Source organism: Haliotis cracherodii, unplaced genomic scaffold, assembly GCF_022045235.1.
Source record: "Haliotis cracherodii isolate W230 unplaced genomic scaffold, xgHalCrac1.p SCAF_15, whole genome shotgun sequence".
NCBI lineage: Eukaryota > Metazoa > Mollusca > Gastropoda > Lepetellida > Haliotidae > Haliotis > Haliotis cracherodii.
Window position 1 is genome coordinate 5,930,602 of NW_027266270.1, and position 16,397 is coordinate 5,946,998.

Sequence of the window (16,397 nt, forward strand, 5' to 3'; positions counted from 1 at the left end):
CTGACTGTACAAATGCTGCAATAAAATGGACAGGTTCCTGGTTGCACTTGAGCTGCAGCACCTTCATGTCCCCTTTGATCTATTGAAATAGCACTGATCTGTCCAGCGTCCATGACCTTGTTAATGAGACACACAACCAGCTGCTGTGCATAACCAGTGTACGGCACCATAAACCGTACCACTTCCTGTGCACAATCCGAACAGCTTTCCCTCCAATTTTTTTATGTACTAAACAAAACAAAAAGTCTGATCATAAAGTACAATACTGGATTTTCCCCCATTTGGTAATCATGTTACATAGGATATGCTAAAGGACAAAATGGCCTCTGTCAAACTCAGAGTCCCAGTTCCATGTATCATGGCAACGCCTCGAAAAGTATGCAGTCTGCATCCCCGATACCAGCTGGTCACTGAATGCCATGTCCCCAGCCAGATAGAGTTTCCCGTCTTATGTTTAGCATCAGCCGTTCGTTTCTGTCTCAAGGACATTTTTTGATTGTAAAGGTACACATTAAAAGAAAAAAAAAAAAAGAAACTATTAAAAACTTATACAAGAATGTCAACCTGTTTCTTTCTCTTATTAATAGCTGCTGAATCTGTTGTGAGAACATTTAGAACATAATATTAAAGAATCTTTAACAAATTTAAAAGTACTAATCCCTTAACAGTGAAAAACTGCATTCCAGCCATTAGCTGTTTATCATAAATACATTTCTGTAAAGTTCTTCAATACCACTAACACAACAATGTATCCATAACGTTGTACGCTTTCTTACAAAAATGTGCCTTGACCATTGTCTGGAAACACTGGTAAGGGGAGACAACTTGTGTTCAAGGGAGGTAATCAGCATACAACAATGTGCCTTCAACATTGTCTGGATGCAGACAGCTCACTGGTAAGGGGAGACAACTTGTGTTCAAGGGAGGTAATCAGCATCCTTCAGGCAGCTGGAATGCATCTTGTGCAACTGTGACGGCTATTGGTGACAGACGCTCGGTCTTCACTTCATAAACACTACTCAAATCAAATGGCGGGGAATCAGGCTCCTGAAATTATAAATTGTTACCAAATTAAAACATGCATATGAGTGTAGCTTGACAACTAGTTACATATGTGACAAAATGTTATGGCACATGTGAAATGACAAGGTCTGTTTGGCCATCATGAAACACAAAAAATATTTTTTGACCTGACGAGCTGATGTCTGACATTTTGAACTGAAATTGTGCAGGTAATAATCTCCAATTAATGTTTTTGACAACGTGTTACTCACTGTTTTAATGAGGATACCATCTCCCCCCTCTTCCTTTGAGTGAAACCTCCCTCCTTCTCCTCGCGCTCGATTCAATGCGTGTCGGTGTCGTGACTCGTGAAGATATTTCTGGAACAAAAGTCAATTATATAGTCAACTTAACAAACACTCAAACAACTAAAGCCTCTCTTTCACACGCAGAGCAAAATTGTATAGGTAATCTCGATACTAAGAAGTAAAACTGTCATAGTAATTCAAGTGAGGAAGTATTGCATTGAATTTTTTCCTCATTACATGAACACGATGAATACATAACATTTCTCATTATAAGAATCCGGTAATACAGACATACATTTCAAATAATCTTTTTGGTTCAAAAAACACATTAAAGTGCAAAGTGAGTGAATAAGTGAGTTTTGCTTCATGCTTCTTTGAACAATGTTTCATTATCATTGGGGCGTGTCAGCTTGATGGGAGAGGTGAGTGAGTGAGTGAGTATGATTTTATGCCCCTTTTAGCAATATTCCAGCAATATCACGGCAGGGGACCCTAGAAATAGGCTTCACACACTGGACCCATGTGGGAAAATGAACCTGGGCCTTCGGCGTGATGTGTGAACGTTTTAACCACTTGGCTACCCCACTGCCCCATAAGCCCAAAATGAAGTAACCACTTTAATGAAACCAACGGCGCTGACAGGGCAAACCAGGATTAAAACCCTAGATCATAGGATTCTGGCACACCTAAGGGTAGCAACTCTGTACATCAAGTTATGGAACTGGTCCAATGGTGCAATGTTAGTGCAATGTAAAACTGATGTCATCCCAACTTTTTCACATATTACTTCAATACCTCAACAAGTGAGGTAGAAAAGGTCTTCAGCAACCAATGCTTGCTGTTAAAGGCGACTAAAGGGATAGGATGGTCAGGCTTGCTGACTTGGTTGATGCATGTCATCGTATTCCAATTGTGTGGTTGATGCTCATGATGTCAGTCACTAGATTGTCTGATCCAGACTTAATTATTTACAGACCACCGCCATACAGCTGGACTATTGCTGAGTGCGGCGTTAAACAACAAACAAACAAGAAGAAAACATGTTCATGAAGTAAAGGCGACACTTTAACAGGTTCGTGTAGATCTGATCATCAGATTCTGATATTACAGTTTTCGTCAAGAACACAAGACATCACAACATCTCTACACAAAACCAACAACTTCCAAGAAACTCAGCAGAGAAAAAATGCAAACATGCAAGAAATCAAACTGACTTCAATGAACAGTAAAAAAATGTGTTAAAAATTGCTAAGAACAAGAATTGGGGCCAGTTCAACAAGGCGATCTCAGTGCTAAGACAGTTGTAAGTCTAACATGCAACAGTAAACCAGCACGACCAATACATACACTTTTTTCCCAGTCCCAAATTTATAAACATAGCAATGAAAACATGGACAGCTCAGGCTATCAGACACGAGCAGAGTGAGAAAGTGACCTTTTATGCCGCTTTTAGCATTAGGTAAAAAACACCAAAATACTATACGGATAGAAACAAGTATTTTGGTTAACCTATACCAACAGGCTTCCTGAGGCAAGGGAGTTAACTGACTATAAAAGTCCAATTTCCACCCTCACCGAACTGGCATTATGGAGTTAGGTTTTGGCTGGACTAACGAGTCTATGCATAGTCCAATTCAGATTGCGCAATGAAATCAAAATCTCGTTCAGTTGATTGCAGGATTTGCAAAGCATGTGCACCGCTAACTCGTTGTCAACAGATATTTTCCAAATCTTTTCATGTTTTTAATCAAGGTGATCATGTGATTTGATGCCCTTCGCGATATAAGATCCATTTTATCACAATATAGATCTTGATTAGCGATTAAAAATCGCCACCATTTTGTTTGAAGCAAATGCAAGGGATACGAGGGGTGGAATCTGAGGTCCACAGGGGTGGTCCACAGGAGAGGCATAGCAGTGACATGTCGATAATCAAGTCGAATCAGTTTCACTGTTTGACATTCGATCAAGACCAACCCAGTCTCAGGTCGCCATGACAGGAGGTACCAGGGGAGGCTACTCTTCTGACCTGGAATCCCAGCTTGGGGAGGTGGTAGTATTGCTTGAGGGCAACCATAGGCGAATCCAGAGGGGTAGGGTGGGGAGGTTTCCCAGAGATATTTTGGACCCCTCCCTTTCAAAAATCCTGGATTGCTCATGGTGACTTTGACAAGAAAGAAGGTCTGTTTGTGACCAATTTGCTGGAGGCTGCATGCCTGAGAGTTATGGTCATGAATACTCTGTTTATGATTTTGAGTGAAATATATTAAATTGTGATAATGCAAATAGACCTTAAAAAATATTGCTTGTTTTCTTTTTTGTCTAATATGATGAGTTAAGTCCATTTGGAAAACAGGTTAGACAGGTGTGCTATAAACATATTAAGGTTATGTGCAATGTAGAAAAATAAGAAAATAGTTATCATTGGTTATCAACTTGAATAGCATGAACAGAGCACTTGTTATGTTAGACTTTTAGAAAACTGCCCATTGATGTTTACTTCGTATTGCATTTGGTTACCATAGTTACAGTGAGTGAGTGAATGGTTTATGCCACTTTTAGCAATATTCCAGTATTATCACAGCAGGGACACCAGAAATGGGCTTCACACATTGTATCCATGCCAGGAATCGAACCCGGGTTTTCGGTGTGACGAGCTAACACTTTAACCACCAGGCTACCCAACCACCCCCCATAGTTACAGAAAGAAAGTCAGCGCAACAGAGCTGGACACGAAACGTAAACTAGAAGCAAATTAATATTTAATGCTGCATCTCAGACACATAGAGACTAAACGAAAACTAGAAAAAGATAACGCTTTCAAACAGAATCTTATAACAGCAATCATTTGTTTCTCAGTAGTTTTTTTTCCAATATTATAGGATTTAGTTTTTCTTAAAACTTAACTTATAAGAGTGCTCATCAAACCCGATGGAGGGGCTTCTGTTATAAAAGGATCAATATGTCTTAACGGTAATTCCTGTATCAAAACTGACAGATTGATTGTGTTTGATGTTCTTTCCCTCACTTGCGAAATATCAGGTCACACCCGTCAAAAACTTGTCCGAGGTAATAAGAAAAACATCCTTTCAACATCACATTCATCCTGACAAAAGACATGAAAATGCTGTTGTAGTTGTGATGAAAATTAACTCATAACTAATGGGGGAGCGGTCTGGTGGTTCAATATGGCTGCCTTGGAGGCCATGTTCCTGACTGACATGTTTACAACCCTATAATTCCTCCTTACTGATGTCATCCACAAGTTTATGAGCCATCAAAAGGGCAATGGTTTTAGATTTGTCAAAAATGCAACCATTCAATGAACAGACAGATGAACACAACATGAGACAAGGTGAGCTAACACACACACACACACACACACACACACACACACACACACACACACACACACACCGACCATGAGACACCAGGTGAGCTAACACATACATACTGACCATGCACATACACAATATAAGAATCGGGCAGATCAACCTATGTCTCACCAAAAGTCGTTCTCACCCGTCTCTCTTTAGATATTTTGCCGTCTGCCTCTAACTTGGCGCGGGCCTGACGGCGTTTCAGTATCCGATGATACTGTTTTGCGTTTACATATAATGGTTCATCATCATCAACAATTTCTGGACAGGTGAGCGGGACTCTTTGAACGGTGGGGGTGTTTGTGGAACCGGGCACAACCTGCAATCAAGAACACATTTTTGGAATTTCCCAAAGAAATAGTTGCAAAAGTGATTATCTCCATGTCAGAATGTCTGATTGGTTCTTGTGATTTTTTATAAAATATCACATATCCCACCTGGGAAGGAAATAAAAATCTATACGATAGAATAAGCGAATGCCAGGATGCACACTGATTTCTGAATGGGATAATAAATCTCTTGCACCCTATAAACAAAGCAAAAAGATGCACGTTGTTTATGAGTAAATGACAGTCAAGTGACACATCACAAAGTTTACTTTACTTTACTGCTCGGTCAACTAGTTGTCATACAGGTCTTGGAGGTTCATGACTTTGGGTTGGTTGGTTGGTTTGTTGTTGTTTTATACCGCACTCAGCAGTATTCCAGCTATATGACGGCAGACCGTAAATAATCAAGTCTGGACCAGACAATCCAGTGATTAATATCACGAGCATCGATCCACACAATTGGGATTGATGACATGCTTCAACCAAGTCAGCGAGCCTGACCACCCTATCCTGTTAGTCGCCTCTTGTGACACGCATAGTCGCCTTTTACAGCAAGCATGGGTTGCTGAAGACCTATTCTACCCTGGATCTTCTCAGAACTTAGGACTTTGGGGAAACCTTCAAGCACGGATATGGTGCTGATAAACCCAGAAACCTAATTGGGGAGAAAACAATATTTAAACCCACCATCATTTCAATTTGCCTGCACAGAGAATTGTAGTGCCTCAGATAATTGGGTCACTCCTACCCACAGCCTCTTGCAACAAAACTTTGAGGCGAGTTCTGTCTGAAATGTCCCAGGGATCTCATTGATCCAGTTACCTACCATGACAACATTTCCATTGTCGGCGTTGTTGGCGACAGGCATTGGCGACGGTGACTGTGTTGTGGTCTGTGGAGCAGACACCACCTGATTGGCGTCAGGCATCACTGGAGTTTGGGTGGACGGATAGGCTACCTGGTACACTCCTGTGGGAGAGACGCATTACGTGTGAGATACGAGCCTATGGCATGGGATCAAGGGGGTTCAACACCTCTCTTTTGGAGTGAGTGAGTGAGTGAGTGAGTGAGTGAGTGAGTGAGTATGGTTTTACGCCACTTTTAGCAATATTCCAGCAATATCACGGCGGGGGACACTAGAAATGGGCTTCACACATTGTACCCATGTCCAGCTTTGAACCCAGGTCTTTGGCGTGACGAGCGAATGCTTTAACCACTAGGCTACCCGACCGCCCCTTAGAATGAGTGAGTTGGGTTTAACGCCACTTTTAACCGTTTTCCAGTTATATCACGGCGTGTCAGCTTCATGTGGGAGGAAACCTCCAAGTGAAGCAGGTCTCAGACATTTACCACTTCGGTGAAACCCACGAGCATCAGGGTGAACAATGGTGAACCGGGATTCCAACCCACAATCAGAGGGACGTAACTCTGCACAGCAAATTCTGGCAAGGTGAAATTAGGTTTAATGTCACGTCAAAGATTATTACACTTACATAGCGATGTGCATGCATGTGGGTGGGTGGACATGCGTAGGTTACGTGTGGCTGCTTGTACTAGTTCGGACTGATGCCGATTTATAGTGCTAGCCCACTGAGATACCATGCCGCAGTTTTAACATAAATATCCCACTCAGATACAGCATACTGACTCCGAGCCGACCAGTCCTTGTTTTTGCCCCCTAATGCAGAGGCAGGGTAACAACAAATACCATCTTTTAATGTCGTCTGGTACGACGCGGCCAGATCTCCGGGTGGACACACTACCACTAGACCATGGAGGCAGTCCTCTCTTTTGGAAATCACATACGAACCCCAAAATGTACCCCACCCCTAAAAAAGACCCTAGGAGACTGTCACTGACCTGACTTATGTATTGATAAATTTAAGAAACTCCAACCTTATTTTGGTACACAAATCTAAAGTGAGTTAAAATCAGAGGAAAAGACTTGTTTATTATCAGATCTAAATGCTGATATCACTCATACACAGTTTCAACTCTATAGTTTTAACTGAGATCATAAAACTTTATTAAATGTATGAGGGCAAGTGAAAATATTGCAGGTCGAGTACAAAATAATATCTACTTGCCCTGCAGGACAAGTTCGGTTTAAAAAGAAAATTTCGCCCTGCATCCAAATTGCTACAGATTTGGGCATATTCCACTGAACACAAAACAACAGAAGCAGTTGTTCATCAGAATTGAATTTACACCATAGACCCAGAGCTCCAGATAAGCTTTTGGTGTTGTGGGTATTTTACCCATGCATTTTAAAATCATTGGGTATCAGTAATTCTATCTGTGTATTCAAATTTCTGTTACCCACTAGTGTTTACACATAGGGGTATTTATTAAGTTAAATATTTAAAAACACTATTCATCTAGTCCCTGCAAACTGGTGTTGTGTGGGTTCGAGAGCTTTATAGGACTCAAAAATACCACGATACTTCCACAAGAAAGTGTGATTGGCAAAATGATCATGATTAACTGTCTTCGTGGAGTTTGGCAAGGTTGACGGAATGCCTGTTTATAATTTTAAAATAAGTTGCTGATTTCCTAATCGAATACGCAGGGTTACTTCACAATATTTTGATGATACGCACAAGTTTTATTTTTGTAGCGTATCTGTAATGTTCGTTGCGTATTTGATTCGCTTGGATTTTATTTTACTGCATACTTCTGCATTTCCGATGCGTATTTTACGCAGATATGCAGCTTATCTGGAGCTCTGAGACCATAAATAGATCATATACAAATGTCTTTAAGCAAAGTTATAAATCATTGTTTAACTGGTTATGGAAAGATGTTTTCTACTTGAAACAGGGATTGGAAGGAAAATTCAAGGACTCTTCAAGACAGGCCTCAAAATTCAAAGACTAAGTCATTCAGTGTGTGCACAGTCCATTTCCTTACCTTGTGACTGGAGTTGCGCCTGAGCAGAGTTGTCTGCCCCTGCTACATGCTGCTGCCACAGTATCTGACCGTTCTGAGCATTGATGAACTGCCCGAGAACCTGATTCTGTGTCTGAGGCTGCTGAATAAATACCTGGAAGCACATAGCATCACCATGGAAGAACGGAGTCTCATGTGGTTTACTCAAAATGTACTGAAAACTACTGAGATTCTGTTTAAGGAGAAAGGAGGTCTCAGTTCAAAATGTGGACATGAAGGACGTCATTTCTATTGTCATTCCGACCTCACATCACAATAAGATTTGAATGAATTCAACAATGCCGTCCGGATGATGGAAACAATACAATGTTGTCTGGTGACGTGATGTGACTCTAGGGCACACAGAATTTATATGAACCCCAATATGTGTGCCCTCGTAGGTAATAAAGTGCCTTATTCAAGTGTGGTGACATTATAGCATTACAGCTGTCAAATATGGCAATGTCTGACATTCAAATTAAGAATTAACTTCAATATTTTTTGTAAGTATGAACAGTGAGCACATTGGTTTTTATGTTGATTTGTCCATAAACGCAAAACATATTGCAGTAAATTCTTATAAATAAATAGAGTCAACAATAATTACTTAACGATTAACACAAAAACAACTGAAGACAACAGTACAAAATAAATGTCATCATTGAGGCTAATAACGCAACACAAGCCCCACCCATTCTATGATCAGCCAATCAGGAAACAATAGTTTCTAAGTGGGTGTGGCCTAATTTGTTTTCAATTTATGGAAACAAACGCAAAAAATATTGCTTGGTTAGCCAATCAAATGCCAGGGAAGCACTTGTAATTTATTTTCCAATGAACATATGGTTCAAAATAAGAATTGTCAACTACTTGTCTTAATAATTTTTACAATTATTCTTTCAAATGCAAGGTTTTACAAAGGATGAAATAAAACAATGTAGCAGTTTCCATCACTACCTTTTGTTGACATATTTTCTGCGTGAGTGAGTGAGTGAGTGAGTGAGTGAGTGAGTGAGTGAGTGAGTGAGTGAGTGAGTATTCCAGTTATATCACAGTGCCTCAGATTGACATGGGAGGAAAGTGATGCAGGTCTGACATCTACCATTTGAGTGCAAGAAATAATTTAACGAGGGTAAAATTATATTTTCGTGAACTGTTTTATGCCAAAACAAGCCTTCTCCCGATATCAGTTATAGCTACAAATGAATAATTACATCAGTGCTCAAACATTTGCATCATCAGTCAGGCTTGAATCTGAATAAAGGGCCATGAATTGTTGGCTCGTCAAAACATGTCATCTTTCAAGATGGGGTGCACCAATAGAAAATAATAGAATTATCATCTAATGAGATCACCATTTGTGGAAAAACCTCCCATGAGCATGCTTACCCACTGCTTCAAAAGTATTTCATTAATACTGCCGCCTATGAGTTTCATTACAGAGGAAAACCCACAGGGATGCAGACAAATGACAGAATAAAGATTGTAGTCAGGGCAAATGAAGGATCTGAAATATGATCCTGGCACTGGTAAGGGATACAACTCTGCACAGAGTCAGTCCAAGCCTGTGAGCACCGCACAGCTTTGATACCAGTTTACTGTACATGACATGTTTGAAAGTGACTATTTGAGACGGAGTGTGGTGGACGTACTGGTTGCGAGACGTTCTGGTGCTGGTTCTGAGGCATGGCCTGGTTTCCAGCATACAGGGGCAGCTGAAGAGAAGGAGGAGACGAGGGTTGGTGCCCGGAATCGGGTCATGAGACACAATCATGGCTTAATGTGAGTGAGTATGGTTTTACACCGCTTTTAGCAATATTCCAGCAATATCACGGCGGGGGACAACAGAAATGGGCTTCACACATTGTACCCATGTCGGGATTCAAACCCGGGTCTTCAGCCTGACGAGCAAACGCTTTAACCACTAGGCTACCCGACCGCCCCCTGGCTTAATGTGAGTTGTATTCATGCATACTACTTAAAAAGTTAAAGAACACCAACCTTTTCATATGACCATAGTTAATGTGTCATGGCTGTTTGTGTTTGAATCGGGTCATGAAACACATTCATCAGCGGTTGGTTAGTTGGTTAGTTTGTTGCACTCAGCAATATTCCAGCTATATGACGGTGGTCTGTAAATAATCAGGTCCGGACCAGACAATCCAGTGATTAATATCATGAGCATCAATCCACGAATTTGGGATCGATGACATGCATCAACCAAGTCAGCGAGCCTGACCACCCGATCCCGTTAGTCGCCTTTTACCACAAGCATAGTCACCTTTTACGGCAAGCATGGGTTGCTGAAGACCTATTCTACCCTGGAATCTTCACGGGTCTAGAAACTAGCACTTTTAGTCCACTAGTCCTTATAATAACATATAGCAAAACCCTTAAAAATGGCAAATTTCTACTTGTCCTTATGATACCTTAACTATTGGGCAGTTTGGCAAGGACTACATGACTAGTGCCAATTTCTAATGCTGTAGCATGGTTTATGCATACTACTCAAAAGAAGTTAAAGTACACACCTTTTTACATGACTATAATGTATATGTCATGCCTAATGCCAGTAATGGGTATTGCAACTCACAGCCTTTCAACAGTGAGTACTCTTTAACTTGTTTTGAGCAGTATGTATATTTATTCCAAGTAGTTGTTTATATGGGTGGGGTTTCATAAACAGAATGGGGACTAACATGATTTCACTGTTTTAAGAATTTTATAGAATATTCTAATGTAATGGTTCTTACCTGCTGCAGAATTTGTCCATTCTGTCCCTGAAGCTGTATAGTCTGTGGGAACTGGCCCTGAATCTGTATAGGTTGTCCCTGGGGCAGGGTCTGCAGCATGAAGGACTGTCCTTGCAGGAGGCCATTCTGCCCAAGCTGGATCAGCTGACAACACAACACATGGTCAGGGCTGCATGGTTACACAACACATGGTCAGGGCTGCATGGTTACACAACACATGGTCAGGGCTGCATGGTTACACAACACATGGTCAGGGCTGCAGGGTTACACAACACATGGTCAGGGCTGCAGGGTTACACAACACATGGTCAGGGCTGCATGGTTACACAACACATGGTCAGGTCTGGATGGTAACACTGTAGGGAGATATACCTTAGTTCCTAACTTGCAACTGGATACCTATAACATCAAGTTGCTGTTTTTTGTTTGTATGTTGTTTAATGCCACATTCAGCAATATTCCAGCTTATATGATGGAGGTATGTAAATAATCAAGTCTGGACCAGACAATCCAGTGATTGACATCATGAGCGTCAATCCATGCAATTGGTATATGATGACATGCATCAACCAAGTCATCAAGTCTGACCACGTGACCACCCGCCTCTTATGACAAGCATAGTCAGTCGCTAGTCTGTCTTACAGACCCTGATACATTTATATCAACTACAGCCCATGCAAGTCTATAATGTTTGGCAAGTCTAGATTACTGCAGTGACAAACAAAGAGTTGTACTGAGCCACTGATACACTTTGTGACAATTAGATCTTGTTACATAGTAAAGTATGACAAGATCGACAACATGAAAACCCCAAACAAGACATGAGTGGGGAAGAGTAAATAATGTTAATATTTGCAGTCAGGAGTATTCCAGTTGAATATAAGGGGTTAATCTGGACCTGCAGCCAATGCCACTACAAATTCCAAAATTTTAACTACAATAATCAGCGATAGAAACTAACTGTTATAGTCCACAAGTCCTTATAACAGAGCAAAACCCTTAAAATTATAATAAAAATGGCAAATTTCTACTAGTTCTTCTGATACCTTAACTATTTGGCAATTTGGCAAGGACTACAGGACTAAAGTACTCAAGGAAATGAGAAAAAAACTGTTTTGCTGGATTTAATAATCGACACAAAGCATTTGATGTAAATACGAAATAACAAAAGAACTGGAAAAGTACTAGTCTGGATTTGCTAGTTTTATCTCAGTGCTCAATACAAAATGTACTTTACAAAAGGTAATTTGTAGGCACTTTCAACATTCAAAAATAAAACTAAGTCCAAATTGACATGGCAGAAACAGGCTATATGCATTATGCAAATTAGCCTGGAAAAAAAGTTAACAAAACAATAGAAATAACAGCTATGTTTATGTACATAATAATAATGACATGTAAGTTGTTGTTTGAGAAGGGAATATGTTACTTTTACGTTCTGATATTTTGACGATGATTCACTATCCCATAATGCCACTCACAAATCACTAACCACTGACAAATCACATGCACGTGGGTTTCAAGCACCTGTTTTCACCTGTCATCAAGGTGTCATAGGTCATGGACATTCTCCTTGATCTACTAACACCTGGTTATGTTCAGTTTCACAAAAGTCTGTTTTGTTCATATTTTTACACACTTTTACGTGTAAAAAGACATAAAAACCTTTGATATGCTGTATTTGTGCCAAGGCCCAATTAGTACTAATTCAGTTGTTTGAATATTTATATATTTTGTATATTAACTGCATTTATTTAAAATCTGAGATAAAAAAACCAGTTTTCTTTCATTTCCGCGATTCAATTTCTAGCGCTGAAAGTTTCCCAATTCCTATAGTTACAACCAATGGTAGGGCATTGTAGTGGTGACATGTATTTCAATTGTAACCAATAAAGATGCTGGAGAAGGCTCTAACGCTTAGTTTTATTTACTACACTATTGCATTGAAAGCAATATTAAAATACCTCTTAATTTTTATTTCATTAAGCATGTTCATCATTTCCCTGTGTTTACCCTTACACTTAAGCGAAAGAATATTTAGCACAAAAATCGTCCCAACATGGTATATTTTTTATTAAATGTGATTTCTAAGTGTGTTGCTAAGGCACTGTGAACAAACCTGTGGCTGTGCCTGGAGTTGTCCCCCTTGCAAGGGGAACTGGATGGTCTGAAAGGGAGACTGCACTACGGACACTCCATTCTGACTTGCATCATACGAGTTCTGCACTTGGAGCTGCTCCATTGGACCACATGGGGTCTGGGCAAACAGAGGAATCAACATTATCACAGTATGACGTGACAGAGAAAATGTGCATCCAGTACCTACAATCGTACAGATTGGACGCATGAAGAAATATATATTGCATCCCAAATATGCCCACAACCCACAAAAGTATTCCTCATACCAAATTCTTGACATGAAATTTAAAATTCCTGTAATTTAAGAAATTATCCATTACAGTACACTACACCATTTCATTACTTTTCAGGACCTAATATTTCCTGTGAGGACTCTTGAAATTACTATTTGGGGGTCCTGACCACCTGATCCCGTTAGTCGCCTCTTACGACAAGCATAGTCGCCTTTCACAGCAAGCATATGTTGCTGAAGACCTATTCTACCCTGGATCTTCACGGGTCTAATTACTATCAATAATGCTTTAATATTTATCTACCAATAACAAAATGCTCAGTAATCATGGCTTTCTGATCAACCATATTATCTTGGTAAAGGAAACAGAATTATTTTGTTTAACGATAGTCTGGCATATTCCAGCTATGTCACAAGGGCCTGTAAATAATACAGTCTGTGCCAGATAAACCAGTGGTTGATATCATGAGCAATGCTGACAGGCCATCAACCTGGTCACAGAGCCCGACTATCTGATCCAGGTAGTCACAGTAGAAATATCCCTTCTTAACGACAGGGATACCACACAGGGTGCAAACAGGATTAAATCTACTTCCTGGTTCATCGTGTTTAATTCAATTCATGAATTACTGATCCTGAAAACAAAATACTTAGGTTTCACATCTTTCATTTGTAGACAAATCACTAGGAACACAAACAACAAACACTGGTAGCGATGAAACAATTTCCTAATAGTATATTAGCAGAGCTCCAGATAAGCTTTTGGTGTTCTGGGTATTTTACCCATGCATTTTAAAATCATTGGGTATCAGTAATTCTATCTGGGTATTCAAATTTCTGTTACCCACTAGTTTTTACACATGTGGGTATTTAAGTTAAATATTTAAAAACACTATTCATCTAGTCCCTGCAAACTGGTGTCGTGTGGGTTCGAGAGCTTTATAGGACTCAAAATACCACGATACTTACACAAGAAAGTGTGATGGCAAATGATCATGATGTAACTGTCATCGTGGAGTTTAGCAAGGTTGACGGAATGCCTGTTCATAATTACAAAATAAGTTGCTGATTTGCTAATTGAATACGCAGGGTTACTTCACAATATTTTGATGATACACACAAGATTTATTTTTGTAGCGTATCTGTAATGTTTGTTGCATATTTGATACGCTTTAATTTTATTTTACTGCGTATTTCTGCATTTCTGATGCGTATTTTACGCAGATACGCAGCTTATCTGGAGCTCTGATTAGGACATAAATATTCTGTATTCACTCATCAACAAAAATGAGATGTAATTGTCAATCTACAACCCTTCCCAGTTTCTGTTCTCGATCAACCCAAACACTCCACAAACAATATGCTAAAAAAGATTTTTTTTTATATAAATATTTCACATAAAGGTTGTAGCTCATTTATAAAAATGTAAATTGCATCATCCAAACACTTACCTAACAAAACAAGTAACAGATTAATGAAGATCAAACAGCTTTACTGAAAGTCAACGGAAAGACTTCCTTTTTTCCAGTTTCACTAGAATTATGTCCTTGACTCAAATACAAGTATCGTAAACCCTCCATTTGCTCAACACAGAATAGACACTTAGCATGCTTAATGGTCATAAAACTAATTGATAATTACAACACATCTGTGCCATAAAACGAACCATGGTAACTCACCAATGAGAGTCCACTACACACAAATAGAGAATGGACACAGAAAAATAAAATAAATGTGTCCGTCGGGCGGGCCGCATAATAATATCCGTTGTACTTACAGTGCATCAAGAGCAGTTATGGGTGTCTGTTATTTCATCCATCAATGACCACATGATCATTTATTCATTGTAGACTCTAAAGTAATTAGCAAAACGTACAGCATACTACATCGTTTGATTACTTTAAAGGACCTCATATAGCCTACAAAGACCTAGTCGGTCATACAGACCCTGATACAAATATATCCAATACAGCCCATGCAAGTCTATAATGTTTGGCAAGTCTAGATTACTGCAGTACTATTTCTGAAAATGAAGTCTCTGGACTCCTTTTTATTGACAAGATTAAGATCATTTAACAACTGTTTGTTTTTTCTGTGAGATATTTTCATTTCAGAGACTAGAGGCTAGTCTAGCAAAGATTATTATTGGGGTCCCTTGAAAGTAAAACACTGACCATGAAGACTGCAAAGCCATAAACGTGTTTAATGACACCACAAAGCTATAAAAGTGTTTATCTACTGTGTATACAATATTTGCTGACAATGCTTTGATCACACCATCTTTTATGCCACTTATTTAGTAAATACAGTACCTTCAAAACCCAATTTAGCAAACTGTGATTAAAAAAATAAATAAAAATAAAATTATTATGAAGTTTGCAGGACAAGTCTAATATGAGGCTATCAAGCTATCATATTGACAGAGGTATCGGGTTAACATTTACATTGAACACATGGTTTGGATGTTGGCTAATGTATATTTATCTATTAAATTATGACTTTATAATGTAACATTTGATCATTCATAAAAAAAGAAATCCAAAACAAAAAATCATGTCAATAATTCATCAGAAGCATAAAGTCATACCTACCCAGGATAGGCGGAAATTATCTAGGCTGTTCGGGGATGGTTTCCCCAACAGGAACAATGAAAGGGCGAAAGGAATGGTATTTTACCAAGATATTTTGAAGTCGTCTATTCTGGTATGTTTATATTATGAAATAGGGACATACCCAAACAACGTCTACATTGTGTCTACTCGCCCACTCGCTGTCAAATTGATTTTTACACCATGATGCGTAGTTCGTACAATGGGATCTAACACTGAACGGGGATAGTGGATCTAATCGGTCACTATCAAGCAATTTCATTGAGATCGACCAGACATGGGACAAGATCGCGGCACATTTTGAACACTACAGAGTAAACATGGTACTCTAGAACGTAGAAACAGCTCCATTCACTCAATCAACAAAAACAACAAGGCACATTCGTTGTTCTTACTAGAACATGGGAAAACAAAGACAATGACCTAAATTCTCGTGATTCCGAATAAATTTGCACGAGCCATCGAGATTCACGTGCGCTTTCCCGTACAAATGTATTTTCAAAACATTCAAATATCTCGACAAATACGCAAGGAGTACACACAACGATTACAGAAGCACAATGAATAAGAAGATAATTTGCGGACTTACATTGGGCCGGTGATTTCAGTGCGGTGCCGAGGTGATTGGTTATGGAAATCAAGCCGAGATGGACAACGAATCATGAGAAACTACCCTTGCGCACCTCGTCCGCCATTGGCTCTGGCCATTGTGTACAA

At 39.5% G+C, this 16,397-nt stretch overlaps 1 protein-coding gene across 2 annotated transcripts; it reads right to left on the reverse strand.

Annotated features, from left to right (window-relative positions):
* Window positions 1-148: 148 nt before the first annotated feature.
* LOC139462193 (nuclear transcription factor Y subunit alpha-like) lies at window positions 149-16,367 on the reverse strand. 2 transcript variants are annotated; one of them, XM_071243763.1, is made up of 9 exons: window positions 16,270-16,367; window positions 12,820-12,957; window positions 10,701-10,844; window positions 9,600-9,662; window positions 7,930-8,062; window positions 5,846-5,988; window positions 4,833-5,009; window positions 1,275-1,382; window positions 149-1,047 (listed from the first exon to the last, which is right to left on the reverse strand). In XM_071243763.1, exons 2-9 carry the CDS (start codon window positions 12,940-12,942, stop codon window positions 931-933), a joined length of 1,008 nt encoding a protein of 335 aa, XP_071099864.1. In that variant the 5' UTR covers window positions 12,943-12,957; window positions 16,270-16,367; the 3' UTR covers window positions 149-930. The 2 variants fall into 2 exon arrangements, with proteins under 2 accessions (XP_071099864.1, XP_071099865.1); XM_071243764.1 differs by having other exon boundaries at window positions 962-1,047; window positions 4,817-5,009.
* Window positions 16,368-16,397: the final 30 nt, after the last annotated feature.

Coding starts and splice junctions, on each gene's coding strand:
- LOC139462193 (XM_071243763.1), bottom strand. CDS start 12,942: ATGGAGCAGCTCCAAGTGCAGAACTCGTATGATGCAAGTCAGAATGGA. Junction 5,010..5,845: donor ACAATGGAAATGTTGTCATG/GTAGGTAACTGG, acceptor TCTTGATTGCAG/GTTGTGCCCGGTTCCACAAA. Junction 1,048..1,274: donor ATGGTATCCTCATTAAAACA/GTGAGTAACACG, acceptor TTATAATTTCAG/GAGCCTGATTCCCCGCCATT.